General features: G+C 38.2%; 1 gene segment (V, D, J or C); it reads right to left on the bottom strand.

Annotated features, from left to right (window-relative positions):
* Positions 1–12,541: 12,541 nt before the first annotated feature.
* Positions 12,542–13,153, bottom strand: LOC124976525 (T cell receptor alpha variable 13-1-like). The segment is given in 2 exon segments: positions 12,542–12,885; positions 13,048–13,153. Coding segments are annotated over 2 exon segments (396 nt in total).
* Between the last annotated feature and the right edge of the window lie 14,599 nt (positions 13,154–27,752).

Genomic DNA, 27,752 nt, shown 5'->3' with positions numbered 1-27,752 from the left:
ATAAATAAAAATTCATGGAAAAGCTTCACAATTTCATCTCAGATCCAGAAAATTTGGTTCCCAAGTTTGCATAGAAACACTACAAATGACAAATTTCTTTGATCAATGAGGAAAATGATATTACCAAAGCCAGAAAGACCCCCTGAAGGAGCCAAATGATCTCTAGTGAATACTTGTTTAAGTCCCCAGAGACAACACATCATTGTAGGGACATGTTTGGCTGCAACATTCAATGAAGACTTGTAGGAAAACTTCCCTGGAATAGCAGAAGATGTGCCAGTTCATGCCTTTCCTGGAACCAAAAAAGTTCCATAAATACTGTAAAGATGGAACTTTAACAGGAATATAGTCCTGTGGAACCATATGAACATCTCCAAAAGAATTTAATAAAGTTGCAGTACCTGCATGAGTCATGCATATATAGTACTAAGTCTTCTATTTTCTACATGAGTTGAAACAGTCTCCTATCAGAAAGTCACAGCACCCATGACAAACAAAACTCAATTTGATTTTGTGTCCCCTGCCTGTGTTCATTCAATTCACATGAAGCACATTTCTGGGACAGTTAGGCAAAGCTTTGTCCTCACTCAGAGATTTCACTTTTTTCATCACCTCCCTATCCTCTGAAAATTTGGAACCAAGTGAAATGTCCAAAATCAAATTAAATACTGAATCATGCTGGGATATAGCTCAGTAGTATAGCACATGCCTAGCATATGTGAAGCCCTGAGTTCTACCTCAAGTACCACAAAGAAAAAACAAAAATCAGGTGAAATTTATTACTATATCAGACATACTTGAGCCCCTCGTCCTGTGTAATGCATTGTCAACCTAAGCTTGCGTGGCCCTGCGTTTTCCCCTCACAGGAAGTCATATGTTGTCTTGCTATGAACTAGTCCCAGTAGGTACATGTACTTCCCAAATTGTGCAGATTCTATGCTTTTAAAAACTTAACTAGATAAGTAAATTTATGAATCAGTATCCTCATCAGCACGCCACAAGTTGGTTTTCCTGGCCTCTCATTTAATCAGCCTTTATCTGGCCTAAACCTAGATGGCTTGCTGAAACAACCAAGAGAACCATGCCTTTGAACCTCATCGAAATGACCTAAGCGCCATTTACTACCAGTCAAACAAATGAAGTACAAGAAATTGATCCTAAGTGCATTAACAACTAGTATGACATCATTCATCCTAAAATAACAAGAATTTAAATGTAACTCATATCGAAGATCTTAACTAAGATTCTGCAGAGAATGTTACAAGCAGAGTCCTCAGAAGATGAGCCCTGACCCAAGATCCTTGAAACAGACAAGCCCTGGAACAACATAGATATTACCTCTAAGACTGTCAGAACAGAAATCTCTGGATAATTGAAAACACTCATTATGATATCGCCGGTCCAATCCTTAATATTTTAGACTTTAAGTAGTATTTTTTCTCTTGGTAAGGGTAGATTGTGACATATTTCTAATTTATCTGATTTTGTTCTCCCACTAGTAAAATAACTTGATTAGGTACAGGCTTTATTGAGGCAATGGCCACAATACTGTTTTATTTCAGGTCTATAAAGTCATTAATAGTACATCAAACCTAAAGAAGTGTTGGATATGTCATTCAATGCCACTTCTGGAAAAATCCAACTCATAATCCAGCCTCGAGAAGTACAGATTAAATGACTTTTGATCTATAAAATTAGACTTCAAATGTTAGAAATGTATCTACTGATAAATAATCAAGATGGAGTTGGTGCAGTCAGGCGTGGTGGTGCACAACTATAATCCCAGCCCCTTGGAAGGCTGAGGCAAGAGGATCACAAGTTCAAATCCAACCTCAGGAATGGCGAGGCACTAAGCAGCTCACTGAGACCCTGTCTCTAAAAATAAAATGCAAAATAGGGCTGGGAATGTGGCTCAGTGGTTGAATGCCCCTGAGTTCAATCCCTGGTAAACTCCCCCCTCCCCAAAAAAAGATAGAGTTGGTGCAGTTAAAACTATATAGAAAGAATGACTCACCCTGATTGTATGAACTGACATAACACTAAATCAAAACTCTCTTTTATCAGTTTTCTTTCATTATGGTGGGGTATTTTTTTCCTTTTAGGTAAAAATAGAAATCAGACTACCATGGAAATAGAGGTACTTGAAATGATGATTTTTCTAAATAAAATGACATAAAGTTTAAAATATTCAGGAGTAGGAACAGCTGAGGTTGGCACAGAGGTGGAGATCTTATGTGTACACAATAGCATTTGCTTCCTCTTGCCAAGACTCAGTTTTCTTCAGAGGTTTAAATTATATGGTTCAATTCACAGGATTTCTTCAAAGTCACAAATAGAAACGGACACATTAGTTTGCCTGGACTTAGGGATGGGAGGGTGTAATTACAATAGGAGAACAAGAGTTTCTGAGGTGATAACACTGTTCCCTGTCATGACTGTACAATGATTATACACATCTATTTGATGCACTGGAAATCAGGGTTCACAGACAGAACCATACACCGAAAAGTTAATTCTTCTATATGATAATTTAAGAAATAATATTTAAAGCATCAGGAAAATAAAGTGATTAAATTTTCTATTTTTGTGACTGGACTCAGTCTAATATATAACATTATTTCTTCAATGTGGACAAAAAGCCCCAGTCATACCCACTGTGGGAGGCCAAAACTAATCAGCTCCTGACCCCTGGAATGCCAGTTAATTTATGTTTAAGTTCAAATCCTGACATGCTTAAGTAGAGAGTATATGGATGATATGAAATATGAAAGCAATCTCATGTGTGCTTGAGAGAGGGAGACTTGACAATGGGCTAGAGAAGCCAGGGTGACTGTGGAGGCAGAGACCGGAGGAGCAGCCACCAGCCCAGAAATGCTGGCGGCCCTCAGAGCTGGGAGAGACCAGGAGCAGATTCTCCCCACCGCCTCTGGGTGGGGGCAGCCCCACTGACACCTCCATTCCAGTCCAGAGAAACTGCTTTCAACTTCAGGCCTCCAGAACCAAGACAGAGAAAAAACACAGCTGTGACTATAAGCCACCAAGTTTGTTACAGAAGCAAAAGGAAAACACACACCAACCATGTTGAGGGTCCAAAGCTTGAACATGTCTGGATCTGAGATAACTGACCCTGCACACTATGACTGGGAGGGTGTGTGTGTGTGTGTGTGTGTCGGGGTTTCTGAGACCCCCAGCCTTAGGCATGGTCAAGATGGCGCCTGACGCTGAGCCAAAAGCGGCCAGCTATACAGTAAACAACCAGCGAATTCCAATGATTGGCTAGTTAACGATGAGACTAGAGCATGCCCCCCTCGTGTACCCATCCTATGCTTGCAGCTGTCCGCGTTTATCTCGTGTACTGTCCCCTGATTGGTTGAAGTGTATATAAGCCTGGTGGGTGGGAGAGTAGAGAGGCAGAAGCTGAGGAAGAGGCAGAAGCGGCGGGGGCTGAAGAAGAGGAAGAAGCGGAAGAAGCGGCGAAGGCGGAGGTTGAAGCCAAGCTGGAAGCTGGGAGTACGCGGAAGCTGGAAGAAGCTGGGAGAAGGGAAGCTGGGAGTGCGCAGAAGCTAGGAGTAAGAGAAGCGTAGGAGAGGGACTGTGCACAATAAACTTCCAAAGCTTCAGACATTTGTCGTGTCTCTCTCTGCGGCCAGAGGGAACGCGATAACTGGTGCCGAAACCCGGGACATGAAGGAAAGATGAAGGCCTTATAAAAGAAAACAAGGTAAGATATTTAAAAAAAAAATTTTTTTGTATACAAGTTAAACCGGTTATAAAAAAGTTAAAGGGTGTCAGGATGTGCCATCGGCGGTCCTGGGGACACGCGGAGTGCGGTCCGGTTGAAAGGTATCGGGATCCTGACGCGTAGAACGCGGGTATCGGGACGCGCCATCAGCGGTCCTGACGCGTGGAACGCGGGTTGAAGGGTATCGGGATCCTGACGCGTAGAACGCGGGTCGGGGGGTATCGGGACACGCCATCAGCGGTCCTGACGCATGGAACGCGGTCTAATTAAAGTGAAAGTAGAAACACGTTTGAAGCGGTCCAATTAGGTAGTACGTGAAAAGCCGCTATAAAAATTCTAATGCGCACTTGATAGTTTTCCCTTCAGTAATTTTGTTGCTCCTGGCGGCTAGGCTACTGTTTGTTATTGTAATTACCATAACTAAAGCTATTCAAATTAGTAACAATGGGGTCTGAAACGTCTAAATTCAGAATGCAGCAACCCCTTAGGGAGTTATTAGGAAACCATGGGACGCCATTAAAGGAAAAAACAGCTAAAGTATTTCTTGATACTGTGGAAAGGATTTCCCCTTGGTTTTTGGATGAGGGCCTTTTGAATACCCTACAGTGGGAACAGCTGGGGAAAGACCTTCGTATAGCGGATAGGCAAAATCCTTTGCCAGTAGGCACTATGGCTATTTGGCCTCTTATTAAATCCTGTCTGCAAGATAAAAACAAAAAACCTTCACTCACCGAACCTTTAGCTGAGGGAAGACAGGTTTTGGAAGAAATAAAAGAGGAATGTTCATATCTTTCTCAAAATTCAGAAAAAGGAACTAACTCAGATGAGGAACTATCGGAAGGGGAATTATTGGGAAAGGAATTGGAAAAAAGAGTACAAAGATTAAGACTAGATAAAAAGCCCCCTCTAGTGTCCGTGTTGCCTAGTGCACCTCCCATAAATAGGGAACCCCCTCATGAAGCGTCCGGCTTCGGGTTACGCTCGGAATGGAGTCATCTTGGATCTGTAGCGTATCCTGTTTTTGAGGATGCTCAAAATCAAAGATTCCACCAACCCTTAGACTTTAAAATAGTGAAACAGTTAAAAGAAGCAGTTAGCACATATGGTCCTCAGTCAGCTTTTACTATAGCCTTAGTAGATACCTTGACATCATTAAACTTAGTGCCTCAGGACTGGACTAATCTTGCTAGGGCCGCTCTGTCTGGGGGACAGTACCTTATGTGGAAAACATCATGGCAAGAAATATCTACGGACACCGCCCGCCGAAATGCAGCAGCGGGGAATCCCCAAATCGATAGGGACATGCTTATGGGCGTAGGACCTTATGAAACACTTCAGGCACAGCTTAATTATCATCCAGCAGTCTATGCGCAAATTGCCGTGGCTGCAACCAAGGCCTGGAAAACATTACAAGGAGCAGGAGATTTGCAGGGCCAGTTGTCAAAGGTAACTCAAGGGAATAGTGAGCCCTATGCGGATTTTGTTGATAGGCTAATTCAGACAGCATCACGCATCTTTGGAGATGCAGAGCAAGCCATGCCCCTAGTAAAACAGTTGGCTTACGAACAAGCTAACAGGTGGTGTAGGGAGGCCATAAGACCATGGAGAAACAAAGACTTGTCCGCCTACTTAAAAGTGTGTAGAGATGTAAATGATACTTCGGCGCAGAGCAGTGCCTTTGTAGCAGCCATAGACAGACAAACCACCTTGCTGTCTGCTGCACTTGCACAAGCCCAGGGGAGGTTCCCTTCAAGAACTAATAAAGAGTCTTTAGGATCAAGTTTCATGTGCGGACAGAAGGGACATCTAAAAGCCACTTGTCCAAACAAAAGGCCACCTTTTGCCCGGGGTGGGAACATCTATACAAAGAATAACCTGGGAACTGGACCTGGGCTATGTCCAAGATGCAGAAGAGGAAGTCATCGGAATAGTGCCTGTCAGCCTATTAGAGATAGGGAGGATAATTTCCTAGGGTTGAATCCTGAACTTCAAAAAAACGGGAGACAGGGCCCTCCCCGGGGCCCGCAACAAATATACGGGGTAATTCAATAAGTTCCCCGATGGTGGTATCCTCCCACAGAGAAGGGGAGCACAGAGCCACCTCAGGAAGTGCCGGATTGGACATCTGTGCCACCTCCAGACTCATAATAACCCCAGATATGGGGGTGCAGATGATTGATACTGATTGGCATGAAAAAATCCCACAGAACAGTGTAGGACTATTACTAGGTAGAGGTTCCTCAACACTAGAAGGACTTACAGTACACCCAGGGGTTATTGATTCTGATTTCACTGGACAAATAAAAGCCTTGGTCTCTTCACCAAAAGGAATTACGGTCATCTCTCCAGGGGATCGCATTGCACAAATGCTTATATTGCCCAGTCGACATTCTTTGTGGCCCAGTGAAAATACAAATAAAAGACAAGGAGGTTTTGGATCAACAGGAACCACTTTAATAAACCTTACTATGGATATGGGACAGAGGCCCCTCCTAAAATTAAAAGTGGGAAATATGGAATTTACAGGTTTATTAGATACGGGAGCAGACAAAAGTATTATTAGCGCAATGGTCTGGCCAAAGCACTGGCCATTGATCACAGAAGCTCAGAGCTTGAGAGGCTTAGGAGTAGCAGAGAGCCCCAATCAAAGTGCTTCCTCATTATCGTGGAAAGATACAGAGGGACACACAGGAATATTTCAGCCATATGTCTGTAATGTTCCTATTAGCCTATGGGGACGAGACGTCCTGCAGCAAATGGATATGAAACTCACCACTGATCAGATTTACCAAGGGACTCCTGTAAGAAATATGTTACAAAATATGAACTATGATGATAAAAAAGGATTAGGAAGACATAGTCAAGGATCTACCCAACCACTGCCTTTACTTCCACCAAAAAATGATTCTCATGGATTGGGTTTTTCCTAGGGGCCACTGATAAACCATCAATCCCTATAATATGGAAAGATGATAAGCCTCGCTGGATTCCACAGTGGCCCCTAACAAAAGAGAAGCTAGAGGCAGCTCATAAGTTAGTACAAGAGCAGGTACAAGCAGGTCATTTACAACTTTCTACCTCTCCTTGGAATACTCCAATATTCTTAACAAAGAAAAAATCAGGAAAATGGAGGTTATTACATGATTTAAGAGCCATAAACGAACAAATGTACCCTATGGGACCCATCCAATGTGGACTCCCTCTTGTCACTGCACTACCAAAAAATTGGCCTACTATTATTCTGGATTTAAAAGATTGCTTTTTTTCTATACCCTTACACAAAAATGATTGTTGGAGATTTGCTTTTACTTTGCCCTCTCTTAATCACACTCAGCCTGACCAGAGATTCGAATGGACTGTGTTGCCTCAAGGTATGGCTAACAGTCCTACTATATGTCAAATATACATAGATAAAGCGTTAACAACTACTAGACAAAAGTTTAAGAGATTATTGATTTATCATTATATGGATGACATACTTATTTGCCATCCAGAAAAAGAAGTTTTGTTAGAAGCATTACAATTTATAACTCAAGCATTAGAAAAGAGAGGACTAACGATAGCTCCTGAAAAATTACAATTAGAGGAGATCCAAGAATATCTGGGTACAAGGCTCACTGCTACTACAGTCAGACCAACAAGGTTGACCATCAGGACAGATCAATTGAATACCTTGAACGATTTTCAGAAACTCTTAGGTGACATTAACTGGATCAGATCCTATTTAAAATTATCCACAGGGGAATTAAAACCTTTATTCGATATATTAAAAGGTAATCCTGACTTGAATTCCCCTAGGAAACTTACTCCTGAAGCACGGATATCCTTACAGCTAGTAGAGAATAGACTTCAGCAGTGTTACGTTGATCGTTGTGATCCTACTCAACCATTAAGTCTAATTATAATCTCAGAAAAGCCTACCCCTTTTGGCATAGTTTGGCAAGGAGGACCTCTGCAAAGTATAAATCTCCCTAGCTCTCCGGCTAAAACATTGCAATCATATCCCCAAGCTATTGCTCAGGTAATATTCAAGGGAATAGAATCTTGCATTACTGTTTTTGGAATCCATCCGTCTATTATTATAACTCCTTATTCCACTCAGCAAATTAAATGGCTAATTAATAATGATGATGATTGGTCAGTATTATATTGTTCCACTTCAGCTCAGTTTGATAACCATTATCCCCAACATCCCTGGATTCAATTCTGTAAAAATACTCCCATAGTTTTTCCAAAAGTGACTAGTGTCCAGCCTCTTAAAGACTGTGTAAACATTTTTACTGATGGCTCCAAAAATGGAGTAGGTGCAGTACTTATCGGTAAACAACTTCACACCATAATAGTTCCACCCAACTCCGCACAGGTTACTGAACTTGCAGCTGTAATATTAGCCTTTAAATTAGCTGATAATCAGTCATTCAATCTTCTATCCGATAGCTTATATATCGTTAACGCTTTACAGGTTCTTGAAACGGTACCCCATATTTCTTCCATGTCCACGGTAGCTTCTTATTTTACTACGCTACAAAACCTTATCCTACAGCGTAAACATCTATTCTATGTAGGACATATTAGAGCTCATTCTAATTTACCAGGACCTTTGGCCAATGCTAATGACTTGGTAGATATGGCCACCAAATCAATTTTTGTTTTTTCCATAGAGGAACAAGCAAAACTCTTTCATGAAAAATTTCATGTAAATTCCACTACTTTGAGCAGAAAATTTCCTATATCTAAATGTATGGCTCGACAAATAGTAAAAAATTGTCAACATTGTGCTCCTTTAATCCCAGTACAATCCTTTGGAGTTAACCCCAGGGGACTGCTGCCTGGTCATATTTGGCGGATGGATGTAACCCATATTTCTGAATTTGGTACTGTTAAGTATGTACATGTGTCAGTAGACACTGCTTCAGGGGTCATTATGGCTTCCGCTCATTCTGGAGAAAAGGTAAAAGATGTCATTCAACACTGCCTACAAGCATTTGCTGGCTGGGGCATACCTAAAGTTATTAAAACAGATAATGGTCCTGCTTATACTTCCAAAAGCTTCCGGTTGTTTTTACAAACATTTAACATCCAATTAGTCACTGGCATCCCCTATAATCCTCAGGGACAGGGCATTGTGGAAAGAGCACATCTTACTTTAAAAAATTGTTTAAATAAACAAAAAGGGGGAATAGGAGCCTCCTACAAGTCTCCTAAAGATAAACTTAATTTAGTTCTTTTCATTCTAAATTTCTTAACTCTGGATAGGGACGGCCATTCTGCAGCTAATCGACATTATAATCCCCATAATACTCCTCAAGTATGGGCAAAATGGAAAGATATCCTGACAGGTTGTTGGAAAGGACCGGATCCAGTCCTTCGTTGGGTCCGAGGGTCTGTTTGTATTTTCCCACAGGATCAACAGACTCCAGTCTGGATTCCAGAAAGGCTAATCAGAGTTTTACAGCATGCAAGTGATGCTGCTCCTCCTCGCAATGGCGAGTCTGAGCCTTCCTCCAATAACAAAAACTCAGACGGAAAGGCAAACCCGGAACCTATGGGCCATTGTTAGCCTGGCCATATTTTTCACTTCTAACTAACACATTTTTTATCCTTCCTTTTCTTGCTTTTCACCAATTCCTCTACAAGCCTGTCAATTCTACTGATGATTTTTCAGGTCGTGCTGCTTTTGGAGACAAGGATATTTCTAGCCTTTCTTTGCTTTAACAGGAGGAATTTCTGCACTTTGCTGTTGGAATCATGCTACAAATCAGACTCAGAGTAGAGCAACTCGTTCTGCTGACCCTAGCTATGATGTTGCTTTTCCTCCCACGTCAGCTTGTGTATTTCCTCTTTTTTATGTTTCTACCAACTAACATTTCTAATAACACCTCTTAACTGTTCACTAACTGTGTGCTATCTCTCACAATACTGGAATGGTTCTTTTGCCACCTGTGCAATTTGCACATTTCTATCTTCCTGCCAGTCCTAGTTTCTGTTGCAGATATAGAATTGCCAGTGCTATTATCAAGAAACAGAAGAGGTTTTGACATTGCAACAGCCGTGATCATTGTCATCACAGTCCTTGCAGTAGCAGCATTGACACAACCATAACAACGATCACTTGGTCGAAGATACAGCTGCAGCCTTACAGACCATAGAGACTCTATCAGAGAATGGACTCATTATAAGAACAAGTGGATACCTTGCAAGAACTTTTGGGACTGGGATGCGTTTATTCCCTGAGAGCTGTTTTGTGTTGCCCATATTGTAACTCCATTGGGATGTATATTGTTTCTGTATTTAATATGGCTATATGGTTTTTCTTCTGTTTATAGATTTGTCAAACAGCGGGCAAGCTTAGGAGCTATGGTGGTATTCCTCTGCCTTGGCCTCCTTCTCTTCATTCGTTTTGGCATGCATCTACAAGCTAGCCAATAGAGAGATCAAATTATCTTTCATCAGGCCATGACCGCCCTAAAGGCCGACAGCCCCCCATTAGTATGGCTCTTGATGCTGGACCGGTAGTCAAAGACGGGTAATGAAGGAGGTGGCTGTGTACCAACCTAAGACAGGAGCTGCAGCATGCTCTGCAGGCTCTGATGACGGGTAAGGACATATGCTGACCACTCAGCCTAAGACAGACACGGTCCCGAGCCTTAGTTTAATAGTAAAGAAGGGGGATATGTCGGGGTTTCTGAGACCCCCAGCCTTAGGCATGGTCAAGATGGCGCCTGACGCTGAGCCAAAAGCGTCAGTAAACAACCAGCTATACAGTAAACAACCAGCGAATTCCAATGATTGGCTAGTTAACGATGAGACTAGAGCATGCCCCCCTCGTGTACCCATCCTATGCTTGCAGCTGTCCGCATTTATCTCGTGTACTCTCCCCTGATTGGTTGAAGTGTATATAAGCCTGGTGGGTGGGAGAGTAGAGAGGCAGAAGCTGAGGAAGAGGCAGAAGCGGCAGGGGCTGAAGAAGAGGAAGAAGCGGAAGAAGCGGCGAAGGCGGAGGTTGAAGCCAAGCTGGAAGCTGGGAGTACGCGGAAGCTGGAAGAAGCTGGGAGAAGGGAAGCTGGGAGTGCGCAGAAGCTAGGAGTAAGAGAAGCGTAGGAGAGGGACTGTGCACAATAAACTTCCAAAGCTTCAGACATTTGTCGTGTCTCTCTCTGCGGCCAGAGGGAACGCGATATGTGTGTGTGTGTGTGTGTGTGTGTGTGTGTGTGTATGTTCATCCTTTCATCCTTTTAGATAAACTGTCACCTTAGTAAGACAGATCATTTAAACGAATGGTAACATACTCTCTCTCATAACCATGAAATTTAGCAATAAAATGTAAGTCATGCTCCCTCTCACTTCATTACCAGTGTTGGGGGAAACAGACTAATAGGAAGGCAACTCCCTTCTCCAGAACAGGAGCTAGTGATAATATTGACAGGAGGACAGCCAGCGTAAGGAGGGGCCACAACATCAGCCACTCACGTTCAGATGTTTTAAATCTAATTTATTCTAAAGACTACAAGAACAAGCCAATCAGCTGATAACCAACATCCATAGCTGAGCCAAGAGGGATCCTCCTCACCATAGCAATGGCTAATCGTATCCATCCTTAATATGGGAGCTCTTAAAATTAACCTACCTTTCACAAGAAGGCAGAAACTTCAGGAATTTACTGTCATGACTAAAGGACATAATTTTTAAAAGGAACTTGTAATAATAATATTTAATTCAGTCTAGACATGAAGACAGCATTGTAGCAAGACATCTATGAATTAATCATAAACCAAAGTCCTTCCATAACCCACTAGTAAGAGTTGAATAAAGTGAGGGTTAATATATATGTATCTATGTGTGTACATATATATGATTTTTCATATACACAAAAAAGAAGGAGCAATAAAAATTAAATGCTGAGTAATAAATTTATCTTTATAAAATGGAATTTTATCAAGGAAGAAAAGCATGAATAAATGGAAATAGACTTCTTCAAAATAAATTTTGTATAATTGGGGTTTTCACAATAGGTTGTTTTAGAATGCATATATATAGTATAATAGTTTTACAGTGAAGCAAATTATATGTCTTTTCTCTTCCACAGTAAGTTTTTGTGTTTGACAAAATAGCTAAATCTATTTATTTGACAGAAACCCCTAATACAGTATAATTAACTATATGCCTTATACTGTATATTATATATCTAGACTTGTTGGTCCTACATATGTACTTCCCTGTATTCTTTGAACAAATACTGGAAACAAAATTATCAATTTCACATTTTCTGTATCATACACATTTTCTGTTTGGCATGTAATGTTTCCTAATCAGAAAAAATAACTAATGCAATATCTAAAGAATCAAAGGCCTGCAATAACAGGGATTATGATATTGATCACAGGGGGTTATTTATATGAGAGGAATCTAAACAGCAGGTGTGAACTCATCTTCAATGTCCAGATTTCCACACATAAAAGTTCTAATTCCCTTTAAGAATTAGTTAAGCATAGCTTTAGGATTGCTGATCACATGGAAATACTGGAGTTGGAGATTTCTTCCCCCCGGCCTTCCCTATGTATCTCCTCATTCATCTCTCCAATTTTCACTGTATATATGTATATCAAAACATCATATTACATACATTAAATGTACACAAAAAAGTTAGAAAGCATGTTCAGTGATATTTAGAAAAAATTATTAAGCACCTGGGGTCATAATGTACCTAACTTTCTTATTATATACTAATATAATATTTGTTACTTGCAAACAAATGCAAATACTATTCTGAAAATTCTATGGTAAGGAAGCAGGTGGGGCTCAGCCCAGTGGCAGGTTTGAGTACAGGCTGCAGGTGTCTGGGAAGCACCGTGCACTGGCTGCACAGAAGTACACAGCTGAGTCTCCAGCTTGGGTGGTGGTGATGTTCAGGAAGAAGTGTTTGGCTCTCTTATTCAACACAACAATGAATCTTTGGATTTGATTCATCTCCTTATTTGAACGAATGTCTATAATGTGCTGTAGACCTTTTCCAGCCTCTTGCTTATACCAAGGAAAGTAGACCGCAGCACTGTCTGAATAAGTACAGTTGATAACAGCACTGTCTCCCTCCTGGACACTCAGGGTAGTAGGACTCTGCTCCACCTTCTCTCCTCGGCTCACACCTAGAAAAGAAAAAGAAAAACAAAAAGGTTGTCTGGTCATTACAGTCCGGAATTTTATTTTTCTGTAGGACATTGAGGATATCTGAATAAACCCACTCTTCTCTCAGGGCATTAAAAGAACACCCGGTAGTAAGCTCTATTATCCCCCAATCCTCAACTCACAGCTAAGATGCAGCCACAAGAACATGAATAAAGAATAAATCAATGTCTTCATTGTTTTTCCCTTTAGACCACAGATTTGATATCTCTAGCCAGGAGATCACCTTTTGTTATCAGGTTGTCGTTTCTTTTCCTCTAACATTATAGTGGCTTCTCTTATTGTCTACCCAGCCAATAAGAAAAAAGCTCGCTTCTGCTGTTCAATCAGCACTTCAAGATCCCTCCACCTATTCTGCACCAGCTGGGGTAGACTGCCCCCTTGTGGTCACATCCTTAACTACTGAACTCCCTGGTAAAATGGCTTTTCCTTCCCCCATAAGGAACTAAGAGACATAAAAGTGGCAATAGGTCTGGTAGGTATGAGAGCAGAAATTAAATGCACAGTTAGATGTAGAGATAAACGTTGATGATCGTGCACACTACTAAGTCATTTTTAATAAATTGGAAAGCGGTAGATGCTGATGGTGTTGATATAACCGTGGGTTGATTTGACATGTTTGAAATCAAGGAAGCACCATGATTCACTCTCTTAAATGAAGGAACACTTACTACTTTCCCTTTCAGCAAAAAGTTCTGCCAAGATTTGTCTATGACAGAGAAAAACTCTTCATCAAAGGAACTTGTAAGCTAACTAACAAAGTAAGATGGAAGACCACTGAATATTGGAAATGCTCATTATCTCAGACTCTGCTTCTCCAAGCCTTGTCTTGCCCACAAGTCAGCATTGTAAGAGCTATCTATGCTAAAATCAAGGTCAACATCATTCTAAATGGAGAAAAATTGAAAGCATTCCCTCTAAAAAGTGGAACAAGAAAAGGATGCCCTCTACCACCACTTCTATTCAACATAGTCCCTGAAACTCTAGCCAGAGCAATTAGAAGAAAGAAATTAAAGGGATACTAATAGGAAAAGTAGAACTCAAACTATTACTATTTGCCAATGACATGGTTCTATATTTAGAAGATCCAAAAAAATTCCACCAGAAACTTCTAGAAATAATAAACAAATTTAGCAAAGTAGCAGGATACAAAATTAACACCCATAAATCAATTGCATTCCTATACATCAGTAATGAATCCACTGAAAGAGAAATTAGGAAAACTACCCCATTCACAATAACCTCAAAAAAGTAAAATAAAATGCTTGGGAATCACTCAAACAAAAGAGGTGAAAAACCTCTACAGTGAAAACTACAGGACGCTAAAGAAAGAAATTGAAGAAGACCTTAGAAGATGGAAAGAACTCCCATACTCCTGAATAGGCAGAATTAATATTGTCAAAATGGTCATATTACCAAAAGCACTATACATATTTAATGCAATTCCTATTAAAATCCCAAAGACATTCTTCACAGAAAGGGAAAAAACAATCAAGAAATGCATTTAGAAAAATAAGATACCTAGACTAAACAAAGCAATCTTTAGCAAGAAAAGTGAAGCAGGAGGCCTCAAAATAACAGACCTTAAACTATACTACAGAGCCATAGTACCAAAAACAACATGGTACTGGCACCAAAACAGACACATAGACCAATAGTACAGGATAGAAGACACAGAGAAAAACCCACATAAATATACACTAGACAAAGGCACCAAAAACATTCATTAAAGAAAAGACAGCATCTTCTACAAATGGTGCTAGGAAAACTGGAAATCTGTATGTAATGAAATTAAATTAAACCTCTACCTCTCACCCTGCACAAAATTCATCTCAAAGTGAACCAAAGACTAAGGCACTAGAACAGAGACCCTGTGCCTAACAGAAGAAAAATAGGCCCGAATCTTCATCTTGTTGGCTTAGGAACCAACTTCGTCAACAAGACTCCTACAAAGCAAGAAGTAAAATCAGGAAATCAATAAATGGATAAATGGGAAGGATTCAAACTAAAAAGCTTCTTCTCAGCAAAGGAAACAATCAATAACATAAAGAGAGAACCTACAGAATGGGAGAAAATCTTTGCCACCTGCACCTGAGATAGAGTATTTAATCTAAAGGATATATAAAGAATTCAAAAAAGTCAACACCAAAAAAAAAAAATAACCCAACCAACGAATGAACTTAGAAACTGAACAGCCACTTCACAGAAGAAGAAATACAATTGATCAACGAATATGTGAAAAATGTTCAACATCTCTAGCAATTAGATAAAGATATACCAATTAAACTGCACTGAGATTTCATCTCACTCCAGTCAGAATGGCAATTATCAAAATACAAGTAACAATAAATGTTGGCAAAGATGTGGGAAAAAAGGTGCTCATTCGTTGCTGGTAGGACTGCAAATTGGTACAACTATAATGGAAAGCAGTATGGAGATACCTCAGAACACTTGGAATGGAACCACCATTTGACCCAGCTATCCCACTCCTTGGCATATAACCAAAGGACTTAAAATCAGCATATTACACTGATGCAGCCACATCAATGTTTATAGCAGCTCAATTCACAATAATGAAACTATGAAACCAAGCTAGATGCCCTTCAACAGATGAATGGATAAAGAAAATGTGGTATGTATACACGTGGAATATTACTCAGCTTTAAAGAAGAATGAAATTATGACATTTGCAGGTAAATGAATGGAGCTGTAGAATATAATGCTAAGCAAAATAAGCCAATCCCAAAGAACCAGAGGACAAATATTTTCTCTGATATCAGATGCTAATTCACAATAAGTGGGGAGGGGTACTAGGGAAAAATAGAGGTACTTTGCATTGGGTAGAAGGGAGGGGAAGGGATATGGTGGTAGGAAGGATAGTAGAATGAATCAGACATTATTACCCTATGTACATATATGAGTACATGACCTGTGTGATTCTACATCATGACAACCAGAAGAATGAGAAATTATACTCCAATTTATATATAGTGTGTCAAAATGCATTCTACTGTCATGTATAACTAATTAGAACAAATTAAAAAATGGATTATTGTACATAAATGCAATGACTGTTTTATATCTTACCTGGAATTTCCTCTTAACCTATGAGCCAATCCTCCTGAGAATGACTTCTGCTGCCTCAATGATTTTTCACTAGGATTTCCACTACAAAATTATTTCCCCAAAACTTTGATGTAGTACTTCAGCTCTGTACATTTCCAGGATTATTTCCATTTGCAAAAAAAAAAAAAAAAAAAAAAAAAAAAAAAAAAAAAAAAAAAAAACCACCTGCTCTTTTCTACTTTAATTTCTTGATGTTTCCTGAAACTTCTATAAGAAGTTCTTCTAGGGAAGTCTATGTATTACCTATGTAATCTATGAAGATAACACAATAGGAAACAAATCCCCTCAAAAAACTAACCATGGGCAATGGCTTCTGGCAAACCAAGCCAACCTCATTTTCAGAAGTCAAGGCTCCTTTCCTCTGATTTGTCCTCACAGCACCCCTGGAGTCACAGAGAGTAAATCTCACTCCTCATTCAAATCTCATGCCATTAAAAATTTAAGGACACCTGTGATGACAAACTTTAACTCAATAAATAAATACGTATGTCTATATGTGTGTGCATAAAATGTTTCCATAAATATAACATTTCTCCATTCTAAGTTTCTTCTATTCTCTCACCCATTCTGCATATAATAGAATTCTCAATCTTTTGTTGGACAGCGTGCCCTATTCTTGAATACAGATATTTCAGGTCAGTGTTGCCTTTTTGAGTTGTGGCATCCAGAAAAAAAGATTTTCTCCCACCTTCAGGGACTGTCAGCTGCAGGAGGACAATGTTGTCCTTAGTGTCTCATTTTAATGATCATGCTTACTGCCAATGTTTGAGTGATTCTGATGATGTTGGTATCCTTCCTTCCAGGAATGTCTACTTGGGCTAATGAATATACATTGCTACTTTTTAGAAAGACCTTAGAGATGATCTGGATGTTGAGGTTGGCCTGTCACTTTTAATTCACTCCAACAGCAGCCAGTGAGTAGTGAATTGATTTACTAGGAGAATAACAAGAAATTAAGAATTAAAGAAAAAAAAAAGATGAGGGAATCGGTGCAAGAATGAGTTGTTTCTTTGAAAAATTAAGCAAGATTGATGAAGTCTTACCCAAACCAGCTGTAAGAAAGAGAAGACCCAAACCAACAAAATTGAAAATAAAATTTTCTGAATTGTGCTTATTCAATTTATTTTATTAGCGATTCAAAATTTCTTCTCTTAGTAACCCCATTTTCAAGCATTATCACTGCAAGCGATGTCAAGAACTCTTACTCAATACGAGACTGTGAACTGAAATTTTGGTAATTTCTGATTGGGATAAATGATGCAACAGATACAAAAGTTCTTAAAATGTGCTAGAACAATGTTTTTTCACAGCTTAGTTGAAAACATTACTTTTATGAAATCTAGGGTTGATGTTTCTAGGGAATCAATTATTGTAACATGAATTACCTTCTTGTACAAATCAATTTCCTGTGAATCTGAATATAATTTTAAAAGTAAATTAATACACCAAAATTTTAATGTTTCCATAGATATTTTCTATAACTTATGGATATCTGATAACTTGATAGAGGCTCCACAATTTATATATAATTCAGAATGTTTATTCATGCATCCTAATGCTGTATTTTCAATTATAAGGAACATTAATCTTAAAATTATCTTCCTTAGAAAAGCTTAGATCATTCAAAACTTCACACATAAATAGCATTCTACTCCATCAGGCTACTGTCTTTACATATAATTCCTCTATCTGATCAGGAAAACAATCTCATACACAATTGCCTCAACAAAAATAAAATACCTAGAATAAATCTACCCAAAGAGGTGAGAGAATCTACAATGAAAGCTATAGAACTCTAAAGAAAGAAATTGAACAAGACACTAGAAGATGGAAAGAACTCCCATGTTCATGGATAGGCAGAAAAAAACTGTCAGAATGATGATGCTACCAAAAACATTACACAGAGCCAATGCAATTCCCATTAAGTACCAAGGGCATTTGTCCCAGAATTAGGAAAAAATTGTACTAAAATGTATATGGAAGAATAACAGATCCACAATAGCCAAGTGGAAAAAAAAAAAGTGATGCTGACTTTAAATTATACTATAGAGCTATAGTAACAAAAACTGCATGGTACCAGCATAAAAACAGACACATAGACCAATGGAAAAGACTAGAGACACAGAAAAGACTACAAAGATATAGTTACCTGATCCTCAAAAAAATATACCAAAGATGTTACAGAAAAGGAAGCCTTTGTAACAAATGGTGATTGGAAAACTGGATAATCATGTGCAGAAGAATGAGACTAAATCCCTACCTCTCACCTGCAAAAAAAAAAAATCCTCATAAAGGCTTAAACCAGTAATTAAACCATAAAATATGCAACTCCTAGAAGAAAACATAGAGTCAACACTCCAACATATAAGTGCAGACAATGACATTCACAAAAGATTCTTAAAACTTAGGAAATAATACCAAGAGTTAATAAATGGGATGACACCAATTTAAAAAAAAAAAGCACCAATTTAAAAGGAATCAATTAAGAATGAAAGAGAGAACCTACAGAATGGGAGAAAGTCTTTGCTACATATACTTCCGACAAAGGATTAATATCCATAATATAGAAGAACTCAAAAACCTTAACAACCAAAAATAAATAAATAAATAGCCCACTTAATAAATGGACAAATGAGCTAAACAGACCCTTCTCAAAAGAAGAAATGCAAATAGTCAATAAACACATAAAAATATACAACACCCCTGGTAATCAGAGAAATGCAAATCAAAATTAAACTGAGATATAATCTCACTCCACTTAGAATAGCTACCATTGAGAATATAAACAACAATAAATGTTGCAGAGTGTGTGAAGAAAAAGGAACACTTTTACACTGTTGGTGGGAATACATATTATTACAACCACCTTAGAAACCAGGATGGAGGTCCCACAAAAGACTAAGGATGAAACCAACATATGACCCAGGTAATACTACACCTGGGCATTTATCCTAAAGAATTAAAGTCATTGCACTATAGCAATACATGCATACCCATGTTTATAGCAGCACAATTCACAATAGCCAAACTATGGAACCACCTAGGTGTCCATCAGTGAATGAATAGATAAAGAAAACATGTTATATACACACACTGAAGTTTTATTCATCCATAAAGGTGAATGAAATTATGTGACTCACAGGAAAATTGATGGAAGTTGAGAACATTAGGTGAAGTGAAATAAGCCAAATTCAGAAAGTCAAGGGCCATATGTTTTCTCTCATATGTGGAAGCTACAGATAAAAAGTGAAATAAAGGTTGGGTAGGGATCTCATGAAAATCAAAGGAACATTAGTAGAAAAAGTGACCACAGAAAAGGAGGAAAAAAGGGAAAGGGAAATATTAGAGAATGACAGTGGCCAAATTATATAGTTATATTGTGTGCATGAATGAATATGTAACAATAAATTCACCATTAATGTATAATTATAGTACACCAAGGAAAAATGGAAAGAATTTAAAACAGAGATATAACAAAAATATTAAAAATTAAATTAAATTACACCATACAAACAATAGTACAACAGAATGAATAGGAAAGGAGACTGAAAAGTTATTCCTCAATGCTCCACTTCCTCAATTGCTTTTTCCTTTGTTTCCTCATAGACCTTTCCACTGAAAGATCTTAATTTTACCTAATACATCCTTGACAGTTATGTGATCAAAATATATGAAATTTTCAACATGACAATTTTTCCCTAACAGTGCCCATTTGATATGTTGTAATATAATGTTTTCAGCTTTAATTCAACACTTACTAATACTATTGTCCTTGCAAGACTTCATACTTGCTATATTATCAACTCTAATACTTCATCAAGTGAAAGATTTCTCAACCATGAAAAAATAATAACAGGCATTCCTATTTTTTTTTCTTTTTTTTTTCTTTTTTTATTTTTTTATTTTTTTTTCTTTTTTTACATTTACATAGGGTAATGATGTTTATTTTATTTTTCCCCTCCCCCCACCTCTCCCACCCCTCTTTTCCCTCTACACAGTCCTTCTTTCCTTCATTCTTGCCGCTCTCCTTAGCCTAACTCTAAACCTAACCCTAAACCTAATGCTAGCCCCTCCCACCCCCCATTATATGTCCTCATCCGCTTATCAGCGAGATCATTCGTCCTTTAGTTTTTTGAGATTGGCTTATCTCACTTAGCATGATATTCTCCAATTTCGACCATTTGCCTACAAATGCCATAATTTTATCATTCTTCATTGCGGAGTAATATTCCATTGTATAAATATGCCACAGTTTCTTTATCCATTCATCAACTGAAGGGCATCTAGGTTGGTTCCACAATCTGGCTATGGTGAATTGAGCAGCAATGAACATTGATGTGGCTGTATCTCTGTAGTATGCTGATTTTAAGTCCTTTGGGTATAGGCCAAGGAGTGGGAGAGCTGGGTCAAATGGTGTTTCCATTCCAAGCTTTCTGAGGAATCTCCACACTGCTTTCCAGAGTGGCTGCACTAATTTGCAACCCCACCAGCAATGTATGAGTGTTCCTTTTTCACCACATCCTCACCAACACCTATTGTTGCTTGTATTCTTGATAATCGCCATTCTAATTGGGGCAAGATGGAATCTTAGGGTAGTTTTGATTTGCATTTCCCTTATTACTAGGGATGTTGAACATTTTTTCATATATCTTTTGATTACTTGTACATCTTCTTCTGTGAAATGTCTGTTCATTTCCTTAGCCCATTTGTTGATTGGATTATTTGTATTCTTGGTGTAGAGTTTTTTGAGTTCTTTACAGATTCTGGAAATTAGTGCCTATCTGAAGTATGAGTGGCAAAGATATTCTCCCACTCTGTAGGCTCTCTCTTCACATTGCTGATAGTTTCCTTTGATGAGAGAAAGCTTTTTAGTTTGAATCTATCCCAGTTGTTGATTCTTGCTTTTATTTCTTGTGCTATGGGAGTCCTGTTAAGGAAGTCTGATCCAGAGCCAACAAGTTGAAGATTTGGACCTACTTTTTCTTCTATAAGATGCAGGGTCTCTGGTCTGATTCCGAGGTCCTTGATCCATTTTGAGTTGAGTTTTGTGTAGGGTGAGAGATAGGGGTTTAATTTCATTCTATTGCATATGGTTTTCCAGTTTTCCCAGCACCATTTGTTGAAGAGGCTATCTTTTCTCCATTGCATATTGTTGGAATCTTTGTCTAGTATGAGAAAATTGTATTTATTTGGGTTTGTGTCCATGTCCTCTATTCTGTACCATTGATCTACCTGTCTATTTTGGTACCAATACCAAGGCATTCCTATTTCTGAACCTGTGTGTAATCACTCTGCTATGGCATTAATTTTCCACAACCAGACTTTATAAATTTTTCAAAGGATTCTAATGACTCCAAAATGCTTTATTGCAATGTCCACACATATGCATTCATTTTGTAAAAATTTACTAGCAACATTGATTGCCACACACGGACACTGGGCGCACCTAGCATGCACCTGCTCTTGGAATGGGCTAGACAACAAGCTCTTAGGCTGCCCACTGTGCCCTTGAACCACAGGTCGCAGGTGTTCTTTCCTAAAGCCCCATGTGTCTCCTCTACTTATTCACATGCTCCATCCTCTTATCAGATTCACTTACAAAACACAAGTTCGAACACAAAATTATCAAGAATTTCAAGACAGCAACAGCACAACAGTTTATCAAGCTCCAGACCCTTTCTGAGTGCCAGAACCTGAGAAACTGCACAATTGCCTCAACAAGTCCCAGGAAGCTGCTCCCAGCTTCACTGGAGTTGTGCAGGTGTCCTCATCTTAATTTCGCAGACGGGCTCTTTCCTCCACGATCCCTACATTAACAGAGCTTGCAGTGCTGAGAATCAATTTACACTGCAATTAATCCATATTCAGGATTAAAGTTTGGGTTTGTTCATGAGAAGTTTTGGTGGGTGGCTACAGAAAATAAAAGTTTCTTTGCGGGTAATGCTGGAAATTTCTACTCCCTTTGCCAGACCCTAAATGATGTTAGAAAATCATGAGTAATAGATTCATTTAAAATGCAAGGAAGAGCATGGATTCCCATGCAACAAAATTAAACGTTAACGAGTTTTTCTTTAAAGGGTGCTCTTTGGAAATGATTAAATGGATATTTTGGTCAGTGATGTATATGAACACATTGTAGAACTCTATCCACTGACATCTTTTGCATTCAGGAGTCTTCTGCACTTGGTAGCTCAGAGCAAAAACTCTAAGATCAGATTTCCTGAGTGGGAATCCCCTATAAGCTTCACTAGATTGTAACCATGTGAGAAAAAGCAAGTCATTTTTGCTCTATAATCCTATCACTCAAAAACAAGAAACAACTTCTTTTCTTTATATTTTTCAGCAGTTATAGGTGTGAAAAATTCTGAATACAAACATTAAATGTGTATAAAATACCTAATGTCACATACTATATTCCTGTTTTGTTGGAAATTGAACAACCTGCAATCAATTGGAACAGTAAGACACCTCTTTTTTATTTGTTGACCATTATAGTTTTTCAAGCATTCTTCTTTTTTTTTATTGTAAACAAATGGGATACATGTTGTTTCTCTGTTTGTACATGGCATACAGGCATACCATTTCTGTAATCATAAATTTACATAGGGTAATGTTGTTTGATTCATTCTGTTATTTTTTCCCTTCCCCTCCACCCCCCCACCCCCCTTTTCCCTCTATACAGTCCTTCCTTCCTCCATTCTTGCCACCCTCCCTAACCCTAACTCTAACCCTAACACTAACCCCTCCCACCCCCCATTATATGTTCTCATCCACTTATCAGCAATATCATTCGTCCTTTGGTTTTTTGAGATTGGCTTATCTCACTTAGCATGATATTCTCCAATTTCATCCATTTGCCTGCAAAAGCCATAATTTTATCATTCTTTATGGCTGAGTAATATTCCACTGTATATATATACCACAGTTTCTTTATCCATTCATCAATTGAAGGACATCTAGGTTGGTTCCACAATCTGGCAATTGTGAATTGAGCAACTGTGAACATTGATGTGGCTGTATCTCTGTAGTATGCTGATTTTAAGTCCTTTGGGTACAGGCCAAGGAGTGGGATAGCTGGGTCAAATGGTGGTTCCATTCCAAGTTTTCTAAGGAATCTCCACACTGCTTTCCAGAGTGGCTGCACTAATTTGCAGCCCCACCAGCAATGTATGAGTGTACCTTTCTCCCCACATCCTCGCCAACACCTGTTGTTGCTTGTATTCTTGATAATCGCCATTCTAATTGGGGTGAGATGGAATCTTAGGGAGGTTTTGATTTGCAATTCTCTTATTACTACAAATGTGAAACATTTTTCCATATGTTTGTTGATTGTTTGTAGATCTTCTTCTGTGAAGTGTCTATTCATTTCCTTAGCCCATTTGTCAATTGGATTATTTTCATTCTTGGTGTAGAGTTTTTTGAGTTCTTTATAGATTCTGGAGATTAGTGCTCTATCTGAAGCATGAGTGGCAAAGATATTCTCCCACTCTGTAGGCTCTTTCTTCGCATTACTGATAGTTTCCTTTGCTGAGAGAAAGCTTTTTAGTTTGAATCTATCCCAGTTATTGATTCTTGCTTTTATTTCTTGTGCTATGGGAGTCCTGTTGAGGAAGTCTGGTCCTAAGCCGACATGTTGAAGATCTGGACATACTTTTTCTTCTATAAGATGCAGGGTCTCTGGTCTGATTCTGAGGTCCTTAATCCATTTTGAGTTTATTTTCGTGCATGGTGAGAGATATGGGTTTAGTTTCATTCTGTTGCATATGGATTTCAATTCTCCCAGCACCATTTGTTGAAGATGCTATCTTTTCTCCATTGCATATTGTTGGAATCTTTGTCTAGTATGAGAAAATTGTATTTATTTGGGTTTGTGTCCGTGTCCTCTATTCTGTACCATTGATCTACCTTTCTATTTTGGTACCAACCATGCCGTTTTTGTTACTATTGCTTTGTAGTAGAGATGAAGATCTGGTATTGCGATACCTCCTGCTTCACTCTTTCTGCCAAGGACTGCTTTAGCTATTCTGGGTTTCTTATTCGTCCAGATGAATTTCATGATTGCTTGCTCTATTGCTGTAAGATACGTCATTGGGATTTTAATTGGAATTGCATTGAATCTGTATAGCACTTTTGGTAGTATGGACATTTTGACAATATTAATTCTTCCTATCCAAGAACATGGGAGATCTTTCCATCTTCTAAGGTTTTCTTTAATTTTTTTTCTTTACGGTTCTGTAGTTCTCATTGTAGAGGTCTTTCACCTCTTTTGTGAGATTGATTCCCAAGTATTTTATTTTTTTCGAGGCTATTGTGAATGGGGTAGTTTTCCTAATTATTCTTTCCAAAGATTCATCACTTATGTATAAAAATGCCTTAGATTTATGTGCATTGATCTTATATCCCGCTACTTTACTGAATTCACTTATGAGATCTAAAAGTTTTCTGGTGGAATTTCCTGGTTCCTCTAAGTATATAATCATATCATCAGCAAATAGGGATACTTTGAGTTCTTCTTTTCCTATTTGTATCCCTTTAATTTCTTTGGTCTGTCTAATTACTCTGACTAGAGTTTCAAGGACAATACTGAATAGAAGTGGTGAAAGAGGGCATCCCTACCTTGTTCCAGTTTTTAGAGGGAATGCTTTCAGTTTTTCACCATTTAGAATGATATTAGCCATGGGCTTAGCATAGATGGCCTTTACAATGTTAAGGAATGTTCCCACTATCCCTATTTTTTCTAGTGTTTAGAGCATGAAGGGGTGCTGTATTTTATCGAATGCTTTTTCTGCCTCTATTGAAATAATCATGTGATTCTTGACTTTAAGTCTATTGATATGGTGAATTACATTTATTGTTTTCCTGATGTTGAACCAACCTTGCATCCCTGGGATGAAACCCACTTGATCATGGTGCACTATCTTTTTAATATGTTTTTGTATGCGATTTGCTAAAATTTTGTTGAGAATTTTTGCGTCGATGTTCATTAAGGATATTGGTCTGAAATTTTCTTTCCTCGATGTGTCTCTGTCTGGTTTAGGTATCAGGATAATATTGGCTTCATAGAATGAGTTTGGGAGGGTCCCCTCCTCTTCTATTTTATGGAATACTTTAAGAAGTATTGGAATGAGCTCTTCTTTAAAGGTTTTGTAGAACTCGGCTGAGAACCCATCTGTTCCTGGACTTTTCTTTGTTGGTAGGCTTTTGATGACTTCTTTTATTTCATTACTTGAAATTGGTCTATTTAAATTGTGTATGCCCTCCTCGTTCAGTTTAGGCAATTCATTTGTCTCTAGAAACTTGTTCATGTCTTCGAAATTTTCTATTTTGTTGGAGTATAGGTTTTCAAAATAGCTTCTAATTATGTTTTGTTTTTCACTTGTGTCTGTTGTGATATTTCCTTGTTCATTCCAAATTTAGTGATTTGGGTTTTCTCTCGTCTTCTCTTTGTTAGTGTGGTCAATTTTGTTTATTTTTTCGAAGAACCAACTATTTATTTTGTCAATTTTTTGTATTGTTTCTTTTGTTTCAATTTCGTTGATTTCAGCTCTCAGTTTAACTATTTCCTGTCTTCTACTACTTTTGGTGTTGGTCTGTTCTTCTTTTTCTAGGGCTTTGAACTGTAGTGTTAGGTCATTTATTTTTTGAGTTTTACTTCTTTTATTAAATGCACTCCATGAAATAAATTTTCCTCTAAGTACTGCTTTCATAGTGTCCCAGAGATTTTGATATGATGTTTCTTTGTTCTCGTTTACCTCTAAGAATTTTTTAATTTCCTTCCTAATATCTTCTGTTATCCATTCATCACATAAGAGCATATTGTTTAATCTCCAGGTGTTGGAGAAGTTTCTGTTTTTTACTCTTTCATTTATTTCTAATTTCAATCCATTACGATCTGATAGAATACAAGGTAGTGTCTCTATCTTCTTGTATTTGCTAACATTAGCTTTGTGGCATAATATATGGTCTATTTTAGAGAAGGATCCATGTGCTGTTGAGAAGAAAGTGTATTCGCTCTTGGTTGGATGGTATATTCTATAAGTGTCTGTTAAGTCTAAATTATTGATTGTGTTATTGAGATCTATGGTTTCTTTGTTCAATTTTTGTTTGGAAGATCTGTCCAGTGGTGAGAGTGGCGTGTTAAAATCACCTAGTATTATTGTGTTATGGTCGATTTGATTTCTGAAATTGAGAAGGATTTGTTTGACATACATGGATGAGCCACTGTTTGGGGCATAGATGTTTATGATTGTTATATCTTGCTGATTTATGCTTCCCTTAAACAGTATGAAATGTCCTTCTTTATCCCTTCTGACTAACTTTGGCTTGAAGTCCACACTATCTGAAATGAGGATGGATACTCCAGCTTTTTTGCTAAGTCCATGTGCATGGTATGTTTTTCCCCATCCTTTCACCTTTAGTCTATGGGTATCTCTTTCTATGAGGTGAGTCTCTTGCAGGCAACATATTGTTGGATCTTTCTTTTTAATCCAATCTGCCAGTCTATGTCTTGTGATTGATGAATTCAGGCCATTAACATTCAGGGTTATTATTGAGATATGATTTGTACTCCCAGTCATTTGTTTCATTTATTTATTTATTTATTTTTTTTTGACACAACTTGGTTCCTCCTTTATTTGACAATTCCTTTAGGATAATTCCTCCCTTTGCTGAATTGCTTCTTTGTTTTTCATCCCTTCCTCATGAAATATTTTGCTGAGAATGTTCTGTAATGCTGGCTTTCTTTTTGTAAATTCTTTTAGCTTTTGTTTATCATGGAAGGATTTTATTTCATCGTCAAATTTGAAGGTAAGTTTTGCTGGGTATAAGATTCTTGGTTGGCATCCATTTTCTTGCAGGGCTGGAAAAATGTTATTCCAGGCCCTTCTAGCTTTTAGGGTTTGGATTGAAAAATCTGCTGATATCCATATTGGTTTCCCCCTGAATGTAATTTGGTTCTTTTCTCTTACAACCTTTAAAATTCCGTCTTTATTTTGTATGTTAGGTATTTTCATTATAATGTGCCTTGGTGTGGGTCTGTTGTAATTTTGTGTATTTGGAGTCCTATAAGCCTCTTGGACTTGATTTTCCATTTCATTCTTCAGATTTGGGAAATTTTCTGATATTATTTCATTGAATAGATTGTTCATTCCTTTGGTTTGTTTCTCTAAGCCTTCCTCAATCCCAGTAATTCTCAAATTTGTCCTTTTCATGATATCCCATAGTTCTTGGAGATTCTGTTCATGATTTCTTACCATCTTCTCTGTTTGTTCAACTTTGTTTTCAAGGTTAAATATTTTGTCTTCAACATATGAGGTTCTGTCTTCCAGGTGTTCTATCCTATTAGTTATGCTTTCTATGGAGTTCTTAATTTGGTTTATTGTTTCCTTCATTTCAAGGATTTCTGTTTTTTTTTTTTTTCAATATCTCTCTTTATTGAAATGGTCTTTCGCTTCCTGTATTTGCTCTTTTAACTGTCGATTGGTGTGATCATTCAATGCCTGCATTTGCTCTATCATCTCATCATTCAATGCCTGCATTTGCTCTTTCATCTCGTTTGCTTCCCTGGTCATTTTAATTATGTACATTCTGAACTCCCTTTCTGTCATTTCTTCTGCCATGTTGTCATTGGATTTTATTGATGTGACATCTAGATTTGTTTGGGGCATTTTCTTCCCTTGTTTTCTCACATTGTTCAGGTATCAGT

Source organism: Sciurus carolinensis, chromosome 2 (assembly GCF_902686445.1).
Source record: "Sciurus carolinensis chromosome 2, mSciCar1.2, whole genome shotgun sequence".
Classification (NCBI taxonomy): domain Eukaryota; kingdom Metazoa; phylum Chordata; class Mammalia; order Rodentia; family Sciuridae; genus Sciurus; species Sciurus carolinensis.
The sequence above is the reverse complement of the archived record's forward strand: the minus strand, read 5'-3'. Positions and strand labels throughout refer to the sequence as shown.